Source organism: Sabethes cyaneus, chromosome 2, assembly GCF_943734655.1.
Source record: "Sabethes cyaneus chromosome 2, idSabCyanKW18_F2, whole genome shotgun sequence".
Classification (NCBI taxonomy): Eukaryota; Metazoa; Arthropoda; class Insecta; order Diptera; family Culicidae; genus Sabethes; species Sabethes cyaneus.
In genome coordinates, this window is record NC_071354.1 from 152,471,784 (window position 1) to 152,488,720 (window position 16,937).

A 16,937-nucleotide genomic window follows, 5' to 3' on the forward strand; every position below is an offset into this window, starting at 1 on the left:
AGAATCAGATTTCAAGTTGTGAGACGCCTGTGCCAAGTTTTAACGGAATTTGTGGTGCACTATTGTGCGATGGTTTTCATTATTCCGTCCACTTAAATTAGTTTGTTTTCGCTATCAGAAATGTCAAATAATTTATAGCAGTAGACAGGAAGTCATATAGGAGGAAAAGTTTGTTTACGTTTGTCGCATTGATACACCGAAGAGGACGTTATTTACAACTAAATCGTAAAATAGTTTTGAACGATGTGACCAAACATCCGGTTTCGACGTGGATTCAGCTTGTATGTCCCCGTCCCTCAACAAACAAAGGTCCTTCCGAAAATTGATCCGTACTTCCGCTTGTTTCGGAAGTTTTATTTGTAAACAAATGTCCCTTTTACACGACTTTTGGTAATGTGAATAATAAAAGTTTAAATTAGAAACCAGATATAACGAGGCACCCAGCGCAAACATTTCTGGCAAGCACTGCTTATTGCCGATATTCTCCGCACTTGGCTGCTGTTTCGATAATTTATGAATAAAGCTTTGGTACTTATAGGTGTCAAGCTATTTGAACGTTAGTTGCACTAGCTACACCAGTGTGATAGAATAGTGAGAATTTTAAATTAAAGTCTGTATGGAATTTTGCACCACAACTTATGCTAGTGGAATCGTGGTGCAACACCGTTGAAACGTAATCTAACTGTTGTAGTACGAAAAACCTTTTATTTCCGGAAATAACACCCATTTTCCCAGCACATATTCAGTTTTTTTTTCTCTCCAAACATCGACCGTCGTTGCAGCCAGAAGAATGATAAACGTTTTCATAGTTTGCAAATATACTTTCGAATGGATCACTCGACATTCATTTAAAAGAAATATTCTCCATTGCATTGGAGCTTCATGAATTTTAATCAGCAACAACCAACTTCGTCTCCCGTTTCGCTGCAAAACCATCAATAGCTTATCTCTTTTTGCACAAAACAGTCAGCTTTTTAAAATTCAAACTAAAGCAAAGCATATTTATTTATAAAGTTTGCGTAAATGTATGCATAGCTTGTTGGCTAACGTTTTGCAGAATTGTTCTGCGGAAAAGAAAAACAACAAAATCGGATAAAAACGTCTGCCACCGCACGGGAAACCGCATATCTAGCAGTTTAGCAACTTGAGCTTCTTCTATCCAACTGGTGGTAAATGTACATGTAAAAATGTAAAGCAATACAAAACTTCTGAACCGAACACAATTGACTGCAACGAAACGTTTTTCTTTTCGTTTTCTGGTGCACCACACTTTTTTGACTAGTTTTGTAACACAATTCGATTGGAGTTGGGCAATATGTTTACCGAAGTTGAAGTTTTAATTCAAAAATCTTCCAATTATACTGCTAGCAACTGGCTGCTCGAGTACGTACGGCTGTTTGAAGTTTGTTAGCTTGTTTTTCGATAAGACACTAACCGAAATTATGATTCCATTTCAAACACAAAGTTCGGCGTGTGTCGAACACTGGAAAAAGAACTTTTTAGGCTACAGCCTCTCCTGAGCTGAGTGGCTGCACTGCACGATGATGCATTTTCCGTTGGGATTCCTTTGTCTGCAGCACGCAGAATTCGCAGTTATGTTCTATCATATCGGGTTCGAAAATATGTTTCTATGGATTCTGCTGCTTTGCCTGTGGATTTTTTTGTAGAATATTTCAACTAGTTTTTTTCTACTGTCAACTCCAATGAGTACGAAAGTGTTTGATGTTGTGTGTGACTGTAGTTTTCTGGTTTTCGTAGCACAACCGTGAGCTTTAGAGATAGGGTGCCCTGTTTGAACTGACAAATGTTTGGCCTGGTTAAATTACTTAGGTGAAAGATTTTTCTAATTTTTTTTTGCTTAAGATCGTTGTTTTCTCGAATTCATTCTTCACCAAAATATGAAAATTAAACCAATATTTCAGTAAATATAAAATAGAAAAGCAATTATGATCGTATTAAATCAAAACATTGGTTAAGTAAGTTAAAAACTAATCGGGAAACGGACACCCCTCTCGCCGCCGCACCGGTACGGCAATTGCGATGGAAAAGTTTTAGCTTAGGATATTTTAAACTCGGTTTGTCTGCACGAAGCAAAACCTTAATTTGATTCGATTCAACTGGAGAAATAGCTTACTGGAAAATGTTTCCATTTCATATTTTTGTATAATTACAACACTCATTCGGGCATTCGTATGCACGGTTGCTTTCAGGTTTTCGTCGAGAGAAAACTTTTCCTCTCCTGAACGACTACATCAACGTGTTCCGAGAGCTACGAATATTTATTACCTACACTAGTTCGGCCGAATTTGAACAGATCAAAACTATGCAGCATGCGGCGGGGAAAAAGTCCAAGCTCAGTCAATTTACTTTTCTGGTACATCTCCGACGGCACAACCAGTTTCCATAATTTTCCAGCTTCCATGGGTTGCATTTTCCACATCTGCTGTCGGTGTGGATGTGCGGAACCGAGGTAAAAGATTGATGCTTCGGATGCACAGCGTTCGTACCAATTAATTTGTTGATAATGATGTTGGAAAAACTGCTCCATCCTTCGTCAAGTCGAGCTAGCAACTCAGATCCTAGTGACGTAACGTTCCTGTAAGAGACAGAAAAAAAGAGAGAAAATCGTAAATGATTACAACATTTTAATTAGCCATCGTCCCTGGCTCGTCTCAACACGGGCAACTTTTGATTTTTACTGGAAACGTTAGGGCTTTCTACAAGAGCGGGTTGAAATATGGGACGCCGTGTGCAAGCCGCAAGTTCTCTGTTAATGGAGATTGTGTAGTATCATTGAGAGTTCATCTACCATATTAATTGTAAGGTTCTGATGACACACAATCCATGAACTGTTGTAGTGGATGTAAAAATGTAGACAACATGGTACTATCATTATCTCGAGCATATACTTTGTCGTGGTTCTTGAGTGACATTCGAAGTACTCGGGTTTGAGACAGTAAGTCCTTTGATTTTAATTTTCTTTTTGAAAACTCTAGATTGTGTTCACGGTAATTCTGTGCTGCTGTTGAATTTTTTGAGGCTGCAATTTTTTGACGTGTTTCCAAATACCTGTCATCATTCAACCTCGCCATTCTAAACTTTACTAAAATATTGGGTACACGCAGAAAAATACATTGTAAATGCAAAAGAATTCTGTATAAATTCAACAAAAAATATTGTTGACTGAAGGCTAACCCAGATATTTTTTTGATTCTAACTGTTTGACCTTTTAGTTCAACAATAAGGTTTGTTATTTCGAATAATAGCTAGTTTCTATCAAAGAAAAAATTGTAGAATCAAAAATAAGTATTTTTGGGTTTATAAACGATCTAGTAGAAGCAAAAGGAGTAAGAATTCAGTTTAAACAATATTTTGTTGATTCAAAGATATGATTCCAGTTGAACTCAACAAGAGGTAATTGTTGTTTCAAACTATCATAATTTTTCTGCGTCTACTAGTTGAGAGATGTTGCTTGGGATTCAAAATTAGCCTGAGTGATTTTGATATTCAAACCGATGGGCCAGGTTGTTCATTGTTTCACTAGACCAACCTCGTGTTTTTAGTCTTGACCTTGAAATGCGGTCAAAGCATAGAGTAAGGAGGGGTAAAAGTGCGATGCGGGTAAAAGTGCGATTCAATGATTTATCGGTACAGATTCCGAGCCAATTAACTACATTGGCATGGATGGGTGACTACTTTGACAGCTTGAATCTAACGTAAACTTTGGTTGCTTACGAAGCATAGTTGCTGAGTTATGTGCAAATGTTATTTTAGGGCGGTTTTGATGTAATTTGTCGTTATACGGCAAATACGATATCAACAGGAGGATATTAGTTGTTGAAAATTTGTAGCAGCGTACGGGGCAAAAGTGCGATTCATGGACAAGGCAATAATGTATAGCCAATTATATACAGCTTTAGGCACTATATTACAGATACTAGAAATGGAAGATCTGCAGAAAACTGTGTGCTCTACAGATGTTGGTCGAAGGAAAACAATGTTTTTCCGCTGATGAAACAAAAAACAAACGTTTGGAAAAGTTTCGATCTAACCGAGGCTGCAATACACCAGCGCAAAATAGGAAACGTGCAAATTGGGAATATTCCTTACCGAAACATAACGTAGATTGGAGATAATATGGTTTTGTAAGCTACTGTTGTGCTAATTTCATGGATTTGAGCTTCGCACTTTTGCCCCGCGGTATTCGCACTTTTGCCCCGCTAGTGGGGTAAAAGTGCGAATCGGCACTTGATCAGAAGTAAGAAGAATTTATTTTGCAAAACACTATTACCGCAGATGATTTATAGTTGAATGTAAAGACATTGAGTTACTGCATCACTATAAAATATATTATGCTGTTGTCCTTCTTTATATCTCACGAAAATTGATGACAACTTCAAACATCGCACTTATGCCTCGCCCTACTCTATATATTAATATTTTTTGGTTCTACAATTGATGAAGGGACGGTAGGGGAAAGTAATGAAAATGTTTTGGAATGGAGGGGAAAGAGCGGAAAGGTGAAGGTGGGGTAGCTACGCTCAACAAGTAGTAGTTGTGACTCCTATCTTTTGTCCAATGCTGGAGGGCCACCGTTTCAAAAAATATTAACATTGTTTCACTGTTGTGGGATGCGAATGAAATAAAAAAGCAAAGCCTAAGTGCTACATTTCGTTATCGAAGCTTGACTGTCTGTTTTTCATACGACAGACTTCGCAGCCAGCCAGCGGGCCTAGTGCTACGATCCTATTGACTCTAACAGCCTCTCCCAGCCGAGATTAAAGCATGCGACGACTGGCTAGTAAGATCAGCGTCGTACCTCGAGGCCAATTGGGAGGACAACTGGCAAACAAAATACTGGTAATAGTAATACAGTGTGAAGTATTATTATTGGAGCGAAAAATGAAAAAATTGCGGTCTTCGGTTAGCTCGATCGACAGGGTTTATGCTGTCCTCACTCGCTATCGCTTGTTCGGACATTAAACCAATGCACTATGGGCAATAACAAGCCAAAAACCGGACGCAATTAAGATACGTCCTGCAGGCTGATAAAATATAGGTGCCCACCTCTTTCCTGTTTGCCATCGAGAAGTGCTCCATTTTACTCATTTTCCCCTATTTTTAACACTCTTTCACCCCTATAGGATTATGCCATGCAAAGTTTTGAGAAGACCAAACTTAAAAACCGAAAAAAATTTGTAAAGAAGTCCGCAGAATCGAATAGGGCTTATTCCATCTAGTTAAGAGAACATTATTTTTTTGGTTGAGATTTCGTCACTAAACCGACCATACCAAACGGGAAATCTACCAAAAAATTAACGTGCTCTAAACTAAATGGGATAAACCCTATTCGATTCTGCGAACTTCTTCACACAAAATCATTAGGTTTTTAAGTTTTGTTTTTTCAAAACCTTGCTTGGCATATAGCGAATTCATAAATTAACCTGGGTTCGTGCTAACTCGAAATTTACGAACGATACGGGCAGTTTGACAGATCGACCCGTAAACCGTAATGCTAGACAGTTTTAACCTGCGCTTCAAATTGAATGCTGTCAGTTTAACCGAGATGCAATCTCGGTTAATTTATGAACACTTTGACAGTACTTTGATTAAAACTGAGTGCTAATCGACCTGAGCCAGGTTAATTTATGAATTCGCTAATAGTACTATTAGGGTAAAAAAGTGCAGACCGAATCTTGGATGCGTCCGTTTTTTTGCTTGTTATTCGACCAAACCTTGTGATTTTAGTCATGACCTTGAAATGCGGTCAGGCATATATTAATATTTTTTGAAACGATGGTTCTACAATTGACGAAGAAGGATTTTGTAGGGGAATGTAGGGGAAAGGAAGGGGGGGGGAGGGGATAATAGGTAGCTACGCTTAACAAGTTGTCGTTGTGAGTCCTACCTTTTGTGCAATGCTGGAAGGTGCATGGATCGAACCAAGCTATAATCGCCAGGGCATGTGACTAGCTGGTACCTATGAACCACAGAGGCGCTGAACAAAGGAGTCTACACAACCCCCCTTATTAATGTAGCGACATGGGTTGGGCTATTTTTAGACACAAATTGTGCCTCTTCCTCCACCTATTGTAGAAACCACCGAGTTTACCCAGGCAGCAATGTGAGTTTTATTGTACTCTTATAGTGGTCTTCAAGACCAATTTTGGTCTAAAATGCCATCATAAGAGTGTAATAAAACCCAAATTGTTACTTGGGTAATCTAACTTTGTGTTTTCTAATGGGACGACGACACTATGCAGGCCCTTGCGAATTACAAGGTATTGCATGTGAACGCTTTTCATCTGCCAGTGTGTTAGCCGCGGTTCGCAATGCGCGATTTCGGGGGAAGGCCCCGTTCCTGTGAAAACGACCAAACCTCGTGATTTTAGTCATGACCTTGTGCGTGACCGCATGTGTACTGACAGTTTGTGTATAAAGAGGACAAACGTGAGACAAAATTGATTTAAAATAGATCGAATTCATGCAGTAAAATTAGTACAACAATTGTAATTGTTGTTTGTTCAATACTTGTGTTAATTTTCATATAATTAACTGACAAGAAACAAGAGGCAGTTAATAAAGAACAAGAGACGGCGTGGTAATGTGGTACAAAAATAGGCTTTCGAAGTACAGTGGACTTTCTTTAAAGAACGATTCGAAAAACTGCAATTGTTCCAGGCAGAATTGTTATTGTGTTTATTGTATTCTGCTTTATCAGAAAACAAAATGCAGGAAAACTCCATCCATCTAACGTTTTTGTTTGGTATAACTGGCGTGCCACACTGGGCCACGTGCCCCATCTCCTGTAACAAATTTAGTGTATAATTTTTCAAGGCGCCACCAGGAAATTTGAAGCCGTCGATTCAATTGCCCGGTATTAAATAAAAGCAAGAAGTAGGGTATGCTGCTGCTTCGTCGTAATTACCTATTCTCGTCCTATCCAACACAAATTATTAAAAATATCAGAATTTTTATGACACAATGCAAAACTAGTTATTCCCTAATATTTTAGTTTGTTGTCTATCATACGTGTTCAAGTGAGTTGAGATCTATTTAAAGAAGTCCTACCAGCTAAATTTCCTACGTTTTTTCGTGCGACGAAGAAGAAACTGTCCACTAATCGTTTTAATTTCCGTCATTCATAAACACAAGGCATTGTCGTTATTCTACAGCCAGGAAAACTTGCCTGACCTGCAGAAATTTGGCAGAGTAACATTTGTCATGCCGCCCTAAACAAATACATGTGCGTTAGCTTCGTAAAAAATTTTGTGATTTTTAGTTCGGACGATGAAAAATTTTGATGGACGAATTTTAAAACGGTACGACGAATTTAAGAAATAAAGTCAGTTGCGTAATTTCAATAATATGCTTTAATAATCGCTTTTCGGCGATTTCAAAGTTCATGGATCGGAAGGTAAGTGTATTTTAGTCAAATCAGCACAAGAACTTTTGGAGTATTCATTAAATCCGTCCAACAAATGATGAAAATTAGAATGGCTTTACTTACTACGACGGGAATTAGAAATAAACCCTAAATTAATTGCGTAAAAATAGATTCAATCTCATTTCCAATTTTAACTTTAATGTCGAGGCCAATTTAAGTCCATTTTGAAGTACGATTAAAAGCTTGAGTTTAAATCCATTTTCATGTCCAATCACACGTTCAATTTCAAATTCAAATAATGTCCCATTTTAAGTCCAACTTTAAATTTTTTTTATTCCTATCAAGTGAAATAAGTGTCCGCTTTTGAGGCCAAATTCGAGTCAAGTTTCAAGCGCAATTTAAAGTTCAATTGTGGTCAACGTCCCATTTGCTGAGATGGTACTGTCAAATGAATCAAAATGGAGTCAAAGTGATCGAACCATCCCCGATATCAAATCCAATTCCATGTCTAATTACAAGTCTTATTTCCAATAAATGTTCAAGTTCAATTTCATAGTCCAATTTAAGTACGATTTTATGTCCCTTTTGAGTTCACTTCCGAATCTAACATAGTTTCAATTTTAGCTCCCAATTTAAGTTCAGGTCCAATTTCTAGCACAATTTAACGTCTGTGCCAATTGAAAATTTAATTCCAAGTGTATTTTGAAATTCAATTGAGGTCCAGTTTCAATGTCCCATTTTCTAGTCTAATTTAATTTTAATTTTACCATTTCAAGTTAAATTTCAAATAAAATTTAAATTCAATTAACTGAAGTTGAAGATATTGACAGTGGAATTGAATCGAAAAAAGTTTTTTCTTTTCTTTATTTTAATTTCAGGTTCAAAATCAGTTTCAAAGTCCAATTTAAGTCCGATTTTATGTCCCATTTTAAATTCAATTCCGAATCTTATTAAGTTTCAATTTCACCTCCGATTTTAGGCTCAGGTCCAATTCTAAGTGCAATTTATTGTCCGGTTTTAATTAAATTAAAATTAAAATTTTAATTCCTAGTACAATTTGAAATCCAATTGAGGTCCAATTTCTATGTCCCATTTTAAAGCCAATTTCTAGCCTAATTATATTTAAATTTCACCACTGATTTCAAGTGCAAATTCAAGTCCCATTGAGATTAAATTTCAAGTCCAATTTACATCCAATTTCAAGTGCAATTCCGAGTCTATTTTATTACCAATTTCATCTCCGATCTCATGTCTGATTTAAGTCTAATTTTAAGCCCAATATAAAGTCCAATTTTATGACTAATTTTAATCCAATTTTGAAGTCCAATATTTAGATTGATTTGAAGTAGAATTTCAAGCGCAATTTCAAGTACAATTTGAAGTTCAATTGAGGTTCAACTCATGTCCAATTTAATGTTCTGTTATCAAGCCAATTCCAAGCAGCCAATTCCAATATAAAATCTATTTTCAAGTCAAATTAATTTCTAATTTCAAGTTTGATTTTAAATCCATTTTTAAATCAAACTCTACTGGAATTATACATAAAGTCCAATTTCTAATCTAATTTAATACCAATTTATGTTCCACTCAAAGTCAGGGATGGTAGATCAGTGATTTTGATAAAATCAGTGAGTTATCGCCACACGCACAGATCACGATCCGTGAATCTTAAGCGTTGATCACAAGATTTTGTTCTCTAAACAGTCTCAGCAGTCGATCGTCCGTATCTATTATATTTCTCAACGCAATCATGCAATGAACATGATCTGACATGAAGTTTTTTATAATCTGTGCGGATCGCGACAAAGCTTTTCGAAGCAATTATTAATGAAAAATTATTCCTGCAAATTAAAAACAGAATTACAGAAATGCAACACGGTTTCTTCAAAGGACGCTCGACTACGACAAATTTACTGGAATTTATTGACTATTCATTGAATGCAATGGATAATGGAAACCATGTAGAAGCACTTTATACGGACTTTAGCAAAGCATTTGATCGCATTGACATACCAATGCTGTTTTTCAAATTTCAACCAGGGCTCCTGAAATGGCTTGAATCGTATTTATCTAATCGCCAACAAATAATTAAATTTAACGGAAAGAACTCGAATCCAATTCAAGTCACTTCTGGGGTCCTTCAAGGCTCTCATTTGGGACCTCTTTTTTATTCTGTATGTAAATGACATTTCCTTCATTCTCAAAAAACTTAAAGTGCTAATATATGCCGATGACATGAAGCTCTTTTTGGAAGTAAGAAATGAAGAAGACATCAATGTATTCCAGAATGAAATACACATATTCTACACATGGTGTAAAAAAGCCTATTAGAACTTAATGTAAAAAAATGCAATCTAATAACATTTACCAGAAACATTATAAAAAATCAGAGGGGTTGTGTACAAGACACGACCGCATATGACGCAGGACTACGTAAGTCTCTTTGTAGTGATAGTAGCATGTATTCATGCGTGTAATCATTCGATTCTTCATGTATACATGCTATATGCAACATATATACATGCTACATGCGTTGTATGTAACATTTATCAAAGTAGTAATATTGCATACGTTCGATTCTGAAAATATTGTGCATTTGAAAGCAATTTAACAAAATTGAGAACACAAACTATTGCTTTCCTGCTACCTTACTGAAATTAAAGATTGTTTTTATTACCCATGGTTTCCCACGATGACAGGATTTTACCAATTCAATCCTATTTTATCAAAAGCACATCTTTTCACTACACTTCTAATGAAACGGCATCGGCAAGCATGCGTATTCATACAGAGTCGTATTATAACCGAACACTACAGCTGTAGCATATTTTTCCAACACAGATATCAAATTCGCCGAGGTTTAATCGTGTCGCAGTACGTTGGGACAACGAACTTGTGTCATTTTTTCTGGTACACTTCCCTAACACAGACATCAAATTGGACTAGGTTTAATCACGTTCGTAAGAAATCTGTTGGCACGAGGGGGCTTTGTCACTTTTTCTGGCGTACTTCCCAAGCAAGGACATCAAAATGGTCTAGGTTTAACCGCGGTGTTAAGAAATCTTGTTGAAATGATGAAGCTTTGTCACTTGTTTTGGCGTACTTCCCAAGCACAGATATCAAATTGGTATAGGTTTAAATCATCGCAAAGAATCTTCCAACCAATCACGAAGCGAGAATTCTGGTAAAACATAGGTTCATTATTTGCAATTTTTCAATAGTTCAACATCAAGAATCCATACTTTTCTTTATTTGGGTCAATTCTTAGAAGATTTACCGATCGATTGGTGTAAGAATATTGAAAATCGATCGGAAAACCGCTGAGCTATTAGCGTTCAAAACCTTTCATTTTTCGTGACGCTCGCATTTTTCGATTTTTTGGAATGACACCCTATCTCAAAACTTGCCGTAAGACGTAGTCCTACGTCAAAAGAACTACACCAGAAGTCTCAACCAGCTGTGCGAACGACATCGGACGAATGCAAGCGAACGGTTCGCTTGTATCGGACGGTGTCTGACGAAGCGGCTCTTGCTGGCAGCTTTGTTAGTGAGGGGAAGTGCTTCAATTGTTACTACTGTCCCATTTCTCCACGGCGCGCGGCAGTGAAACAATACTGCGTTCGAACTGAACAGAGAACGAAGAACGTGCATGTTCTAGTTCGATACGGTTCAATTCGTCCGCAAATGAAAAATGCGTGAATATGGCATTTACCGTACAGGTAACTCCACTAGCAGTAGTGACAGTGCTCTTTCATCTTATCAGCTGATTGACTATATTAACAGACATCTTAGGGGTGTTCGCGTAGCGCTTGCTGTGTTGCGTAAACGGTGTATTCCGAGTGTGCACTGCCGCTATTCGCATTACAGTCCCAGTTTCTATGGAGTTGGAGCTGTTATGCGAGTAGCGGCAGTATATACATGCATACGCAATGTATCTGGCGCTACGTGGATACCCCTAATCTGTTTGCTATGTCTTTCAGTGATTTTGGGGGAAGAAGTGTAAATGCTGCTCAGCGGTGGATATCAACCTTGTAACAAGGTGGCAAAATTTCTTTTGCAACACCTGAAGTTAAATTGCAGTGTACTTGTCAGATCACTGACGAGTCGCTGCATACTTAAGGTTCAAACATGCATAATTGATTTGTGGGATTTCGAGGGCGGTTCTCATGCTCGGAATATGGGGGGTGTTCGGGGAAAGTTATCATTTTGTTCTTTGCATCTGTCAGAACACCATGATGAATTTTCGTGAACATATCTTTGGTTTTTGAGCGCGGAAACTGCTTTTGAAATTTCCTGGAGTTCATGATGCGTGTTTGAACCTTATTTATCACACGGCTATGATTCAGCTTGCTGAATCTTTTATTGTGTTTTATGTGAATCCAGCTACGGTACACGTAGTTATATCACCGTATCACGTAATTTGCAACTGTCTTGCAGTAGTACAATTACGTCAGAAGATCTTCGGATCTTACATCTTAAATGAATCAAATTTCAGGAAACTGACATTGCGAGACATTTTGATGTTTCTTACCGAAACCGGTATTGAGCTAATGTGCTCTTATTTATCATGTGTATACCCCCCAGGGGGTGTACTATTGATAATATACCTACCAAGGATTACAGCACCCCCTCGGGGGTACAGTAATCGCTAGGTATCTATGTGTTTTTGTGTTTGTAAAATCCTCTATCCACCCCTTCCTATTCCTTCTGTTTTCCTTCCCGTCCTCATCAGGTAAATGATGACACGGGCAAGATGGGCAAGGTACAAATCTTCCACACGATTGTGAAGAACGTGCTGCTCGAGCCACAAATGCTGATACCTGATACCTCAATCAGATTAGGAAATCAAACAGTAGAAAAATGTGAAAAAGTTAGGGATTTAGGAATTATCTTAGACTCCAAGCTGAATTTTATCGACCATTATAACGCAATAATACACAAGGCAAATAACATGCTATGTTTCATTAAACGTTTTAGCTACAATTTTTTGGATCCATACATAATCAAAACATTATATATTGCCTATGTGAGGTCAATACTGGAATACTGCAGCATTGTATGGTCACCTTTTTCCATCACGCACGAAGAGAGAATAGAATCAGCACAAAAACTATTTCTCTTATATGCCCTTCGTAAATTAGGTTGGACAACATTTCCTCTTCCATCATACGAAGCACGCTGCATGCTTATAAATATACATTCATTAAAAGAGCGTCGTAAATATGCAATGGTCTTATTTGTAAACGATATCGTTTCGCAGCATATTGACTCAGCAACACTTTTATCAAAACTGAACTTTTATACACCTACTCGGCAACTTCGTAATCGAAATTTATTTGCCATAAAACAATATCGCACAAATTATGCAAAATTCAGTCCATTAAATTGTATGATGGCCTCGTACAATCAATACTGCGAAACCATTGACTTTACAATGTCTCGGCATAGACTTAAACATTACTTTCAGTCGACATGTAATCGTAACGCGTAGCGAACGATACAAAAGAATAAGTACACTTTTTAATCTTCATTTAATTATAAGACTTTATATGAGAAAATTGTATATATTATACTAGTCTACATCGGCTGACGAAATAAATAAATAAAAAAGTGTTTGTCGCTTGTAAGTAGTGATGTCAATGAATCTGTATCTGATCGCTCCTATGATCTTGATCGCTAGAAGCGATTTTTTCCATCTCTGCTTAAAGTCCAGTTACAAGTTTAATAAACTTCCAATTAAGGTCCAGTTTGAAGTCCAAGTTTTAGTTCAACGTTGAGTCCAATTTTAAATGAAATGGCAAGTCCAAGTTCAACTTCGAATTTAAATTCATATCCATACGCTAAGTAATGTCAAATGTAAAGTTGAATTTTGTTTTAATTTCATGTACAATTCAAGTCCAAATTCAGAAATCCGGAAACCAAAGTTTCAAATCCAGACTGGAAAACACTCTATAAAGATTAATGCAAAAGAACTTAATGGTGGAGCTTTAAACTTTGGAGTTTTCAATCGGATCGGTTAGAGTTTTTGCGATAAATAGTTTAATTGGGTCCCATGTAACGTCCAGTTAGCTTCGTTGTACGATGCAGGTCTAACAAGTCAATCGTCAATTGCCCCTCGTGTGAATCATTTATTCATTTTGAACTGCCGACAACAGCAAACTAAATTACAATAAACGTAAACCTTGCTCCGAAGTTATAATTGATTTACCTTCAACCAGATTTTGGTTGATTTTAAAAAGCAAATAGTTTAAAAAACTAAACTTTGAGATCTAAAATATCAGTCAAGTACAAGAAAATTGGCTGACAGATTCGACAAGTAATCATTCAGCACTGCAATTCATGAATGAATTGTATTGAAGGGTAGAAGACTGAGAAAGACAAACACTGTCAGCAGTTCAGTAGTCATGTCCATGGACTGACAGATAAAAGAATATTACCAGGGGTAAAACTGTATGCGCAATGCGTTTTATATTTTTTCGAGCACTAGTTTATATATAAGGCTTTGCTTTTTTAATTAATTGCGTGAAAAAGATCCTACGATTACTCGAAAAACTCTGTCGGTGTCCCGACTTCTGTTTAGGTCCGGGTACACCAGTGGGTATAAAATAAAATACTACAAAAACGCTTATCGTCGAGGTTGGACCAACAATATTTTGAGCGCACAAGAATATGATGAAGGAAATACATATTTTCGGTTTTCAACATGGCAACATTGCCGCTTCAAATTTGTGATAAATAATTTCCATTCCATTCTATAGAGGATTTAACAATGATTTAACACACTTTAACATTGAATTTATATCCAACTCAGCCTACTCAAGAATATATATAAATTATTTTTACAAAAACTGTTTACTTGATTTGAATTGTTTCGAATTTGATGCGTGGCGAAAGAAACAGATTTTGTCATTTAATTGTTGGTATAACAAAAGCTTTGCTGCGCTAAAAGCATCCTGTCCACCCTATCCATTCTGCTGAAAATGAAAAAAACATCATTTCATTTGAAGCTGAAACCGTAAACCGTGAATCTACCACTGAATTGATGTTCCTGTTCACAATCCATATTTTTGTATTTACACTCACAGCGGGAAACCGCTCCGCAGTCGTTTTCCAGTGTAATGCTTTCCACATGGGCAGGAACCAAGAGTGATATCCAACCAACAGATTGTAAAGAGTTGGTTGGCTCGGGCAACGATGGAATTTAATAAACTCGAATTACACACCGAGTGGAATAAAAAAAATTCGAGTGACTGCCGAGTATCTATGACCTGACATGGAGGGGAAAAAAGCTAGCAATGAAAACGTAGAGTTTTTCGAAAGGGAAATGATGAAAGAAATGAGCTGAAGATGGAATGGAGTATTCGGTGAGAACCGATGCATGAGTGATATTCAGGTTAGCAGGTAGGTTAGATTTTAGCCTCTTTCAAAGTTGCTCAAAACTAAAAAAGTTGTTGAAGGGACTTTTGAAATTATTTGAAAAACTCAATCAAGAGTTGAGCACATAATACGGTACACTGAATTCAACTTTTTGAAAACCAAATTAGATGCACGGTCCTAGCAATAAAGTTGTGCAGTAATTTCTGTAGAGCCATCCAATTAATCTAACTGCTTGTAAAGAAGACGTCTCCCCCGAATTCCCGGCCACTCAGTACCATACTGCACAGTAAAGTAATTTCGACCCAAATTAATTTGCCATACTGTGTAATGGGTCCGTCAGCTGGAATCATGTGGACTAACTAACGTTTGGACAGCCAAACACAGCGAACGGGATAAGTACGGTCTCTACTCTGGCCACCGGCCGTCCTTCAGTTGAGGCAAGTAAAGTGAATTGGCAAAACGAATACTCCATCATCGGAACGACCGGGATTGGGTGCCCCAATTTCTCGCTCAAACAGGACCAGGACAGTTCTATCACTTGACACTGCTGTGGAAGCAACAATGTTGGAAGCAGTGTGGGCACGGGCGGCACAGATATAATTAATTAATTAATTGCCGTGCACTTTCATTTTGAAGGTACAGGCTACAGGCAGAGACCGTTGCCGCGTTGTGGCCCGAGTGAGTCTCAAACATATGGTTGCTGAAAGCTGAAGCTTCAAAGGAGGCGAAGAATCTCCGGTAAAATAATTGGGAATCGTGATTGCTACCTTATTGAAGTGTGGAATCGGTGTTTACTTACATACCTAGATGTTTTTTTTTAAATAAAAAGTCTTCTTATGTTAAAATCAATCAATGTTTTCTGCTTGAATTTTTTGGTTGCATGGTGAAAATTTAATTTGCATTTAGATCGGACAGCGCAACACACATCTCTATACTCCGTAACAGTAAAATAAAAAATGTATGAAATTTCATCACATTAGATTTCACTGGAAAAACAACAAATGTGAGGGTATTTGATTAGTGTTTACATACCGATTTGTGGAAAAATCTTTCCCAGCTAGCGCAGTACCTACGGCAAGCAGGAATAAATTCCAAATTCGATTTCCTGTTCTCGGGAGTGAAACGTCAGCCGAAGCTGTGCTGTGACAGTCCCATGGAGATGAAAAGCATTCCATGAACGTTATGAAAAATTCAATGAATCACAAGTATTTGCCATTCGTCACAGGACTCACTGAAAAGCTGCTGTACAGCAGCAGAAAATAATATATTTCACAATATTGCCATTCGCTTGGCTCAACTTCGAAGCTCTGCTTTCGATTGAATTATGGTTCAATGCAGATGCACCATAGCAGATACTTTTGCCTTCGGTAAAAAACAGAAGGCTGGACTGGTTGGGGCGTGTTATATCAATCTATTCATGGTCATTGTTTTCTCATTTAACACAAACATGCGATAGCCTGTTTGGCTGGTTTGTTTTATGCAAAATTTATGAGCTGTAATAAAAGAAAGCATCAGGCTCTGCTGTTAATTGAATTGATTAATGATGGAGAAAAAAAAGTTTACGACAATTTCAGTATCTGAATTCATTTAATCTGAGTTTTAGCAAGGAATCCAGATCTGTAAAAACAAGTTGTTTGTTTATAACGCCCACCTATTGAATTTACGCCAACCGGCATTGGTACAGAGTCCAAGTTAGGAAACAAATTTGGTTTTCGTTGAAGCTAGTAGGGTACGGGAGGGTATTCCCATCACGCTACTAATTTCGGCATACATTACCTTTTTTGGCTACACTTTCCCAAATAAAAACTTTGGCGCTATATAACAATACTGAAACGAATATAGCACTCATAGACTTTAATGTTTTATAACTATTTTCATAAAAATGTAAGTAGTTTGCTTAATTTTATTCAATAAACATCAAAACCACTGTTTTTCCACTAGCACGAAACCAGGCTGAAAAACCCGATTTAATCCACCTAGTGGTGAAAGGAACCTTTGTTATACGGTCTTACTTGGTATTTGAGATAGAAATCGACACGTTTTCGGAACATAATTCATCTATTGGTTAACGTTGCGTAATGCGTTGGTTTACATAAAATTTTTGAAAATTGAATAAGTTTACAAATTTTGAACAAAATAGGAATACTTTTAAATTTTGATAGATCCTTTTTTC

General features: G+C 37.2%; 1 protein-coding gene across 1 annotated transcript in view; it reads right to left on the reverse strand.

Moving 5' to 3' along the window:
* Positions 1 to 1,998: 1,998 nt before the first annotated feature.
* LOC128733585 (uncharacterized) overlaps positions 1,999 to 16,937 on the reverse strand; it is a 341,316-nt gene continuing 326,377 nt past the window's right edge. The window contains exon 7 of the mRNA XM_053827271.1: positions 1,999 to 2,596. Coding sequence (XP_053683246.1) covers positions 2,580 to 2,596 — 17 coding nt within the window. The 3' untranslated portion in view covers positions 1,999 to 2,579. The remainder of the gene's footprint in view (positions 2,597 to 16,937) is intronic.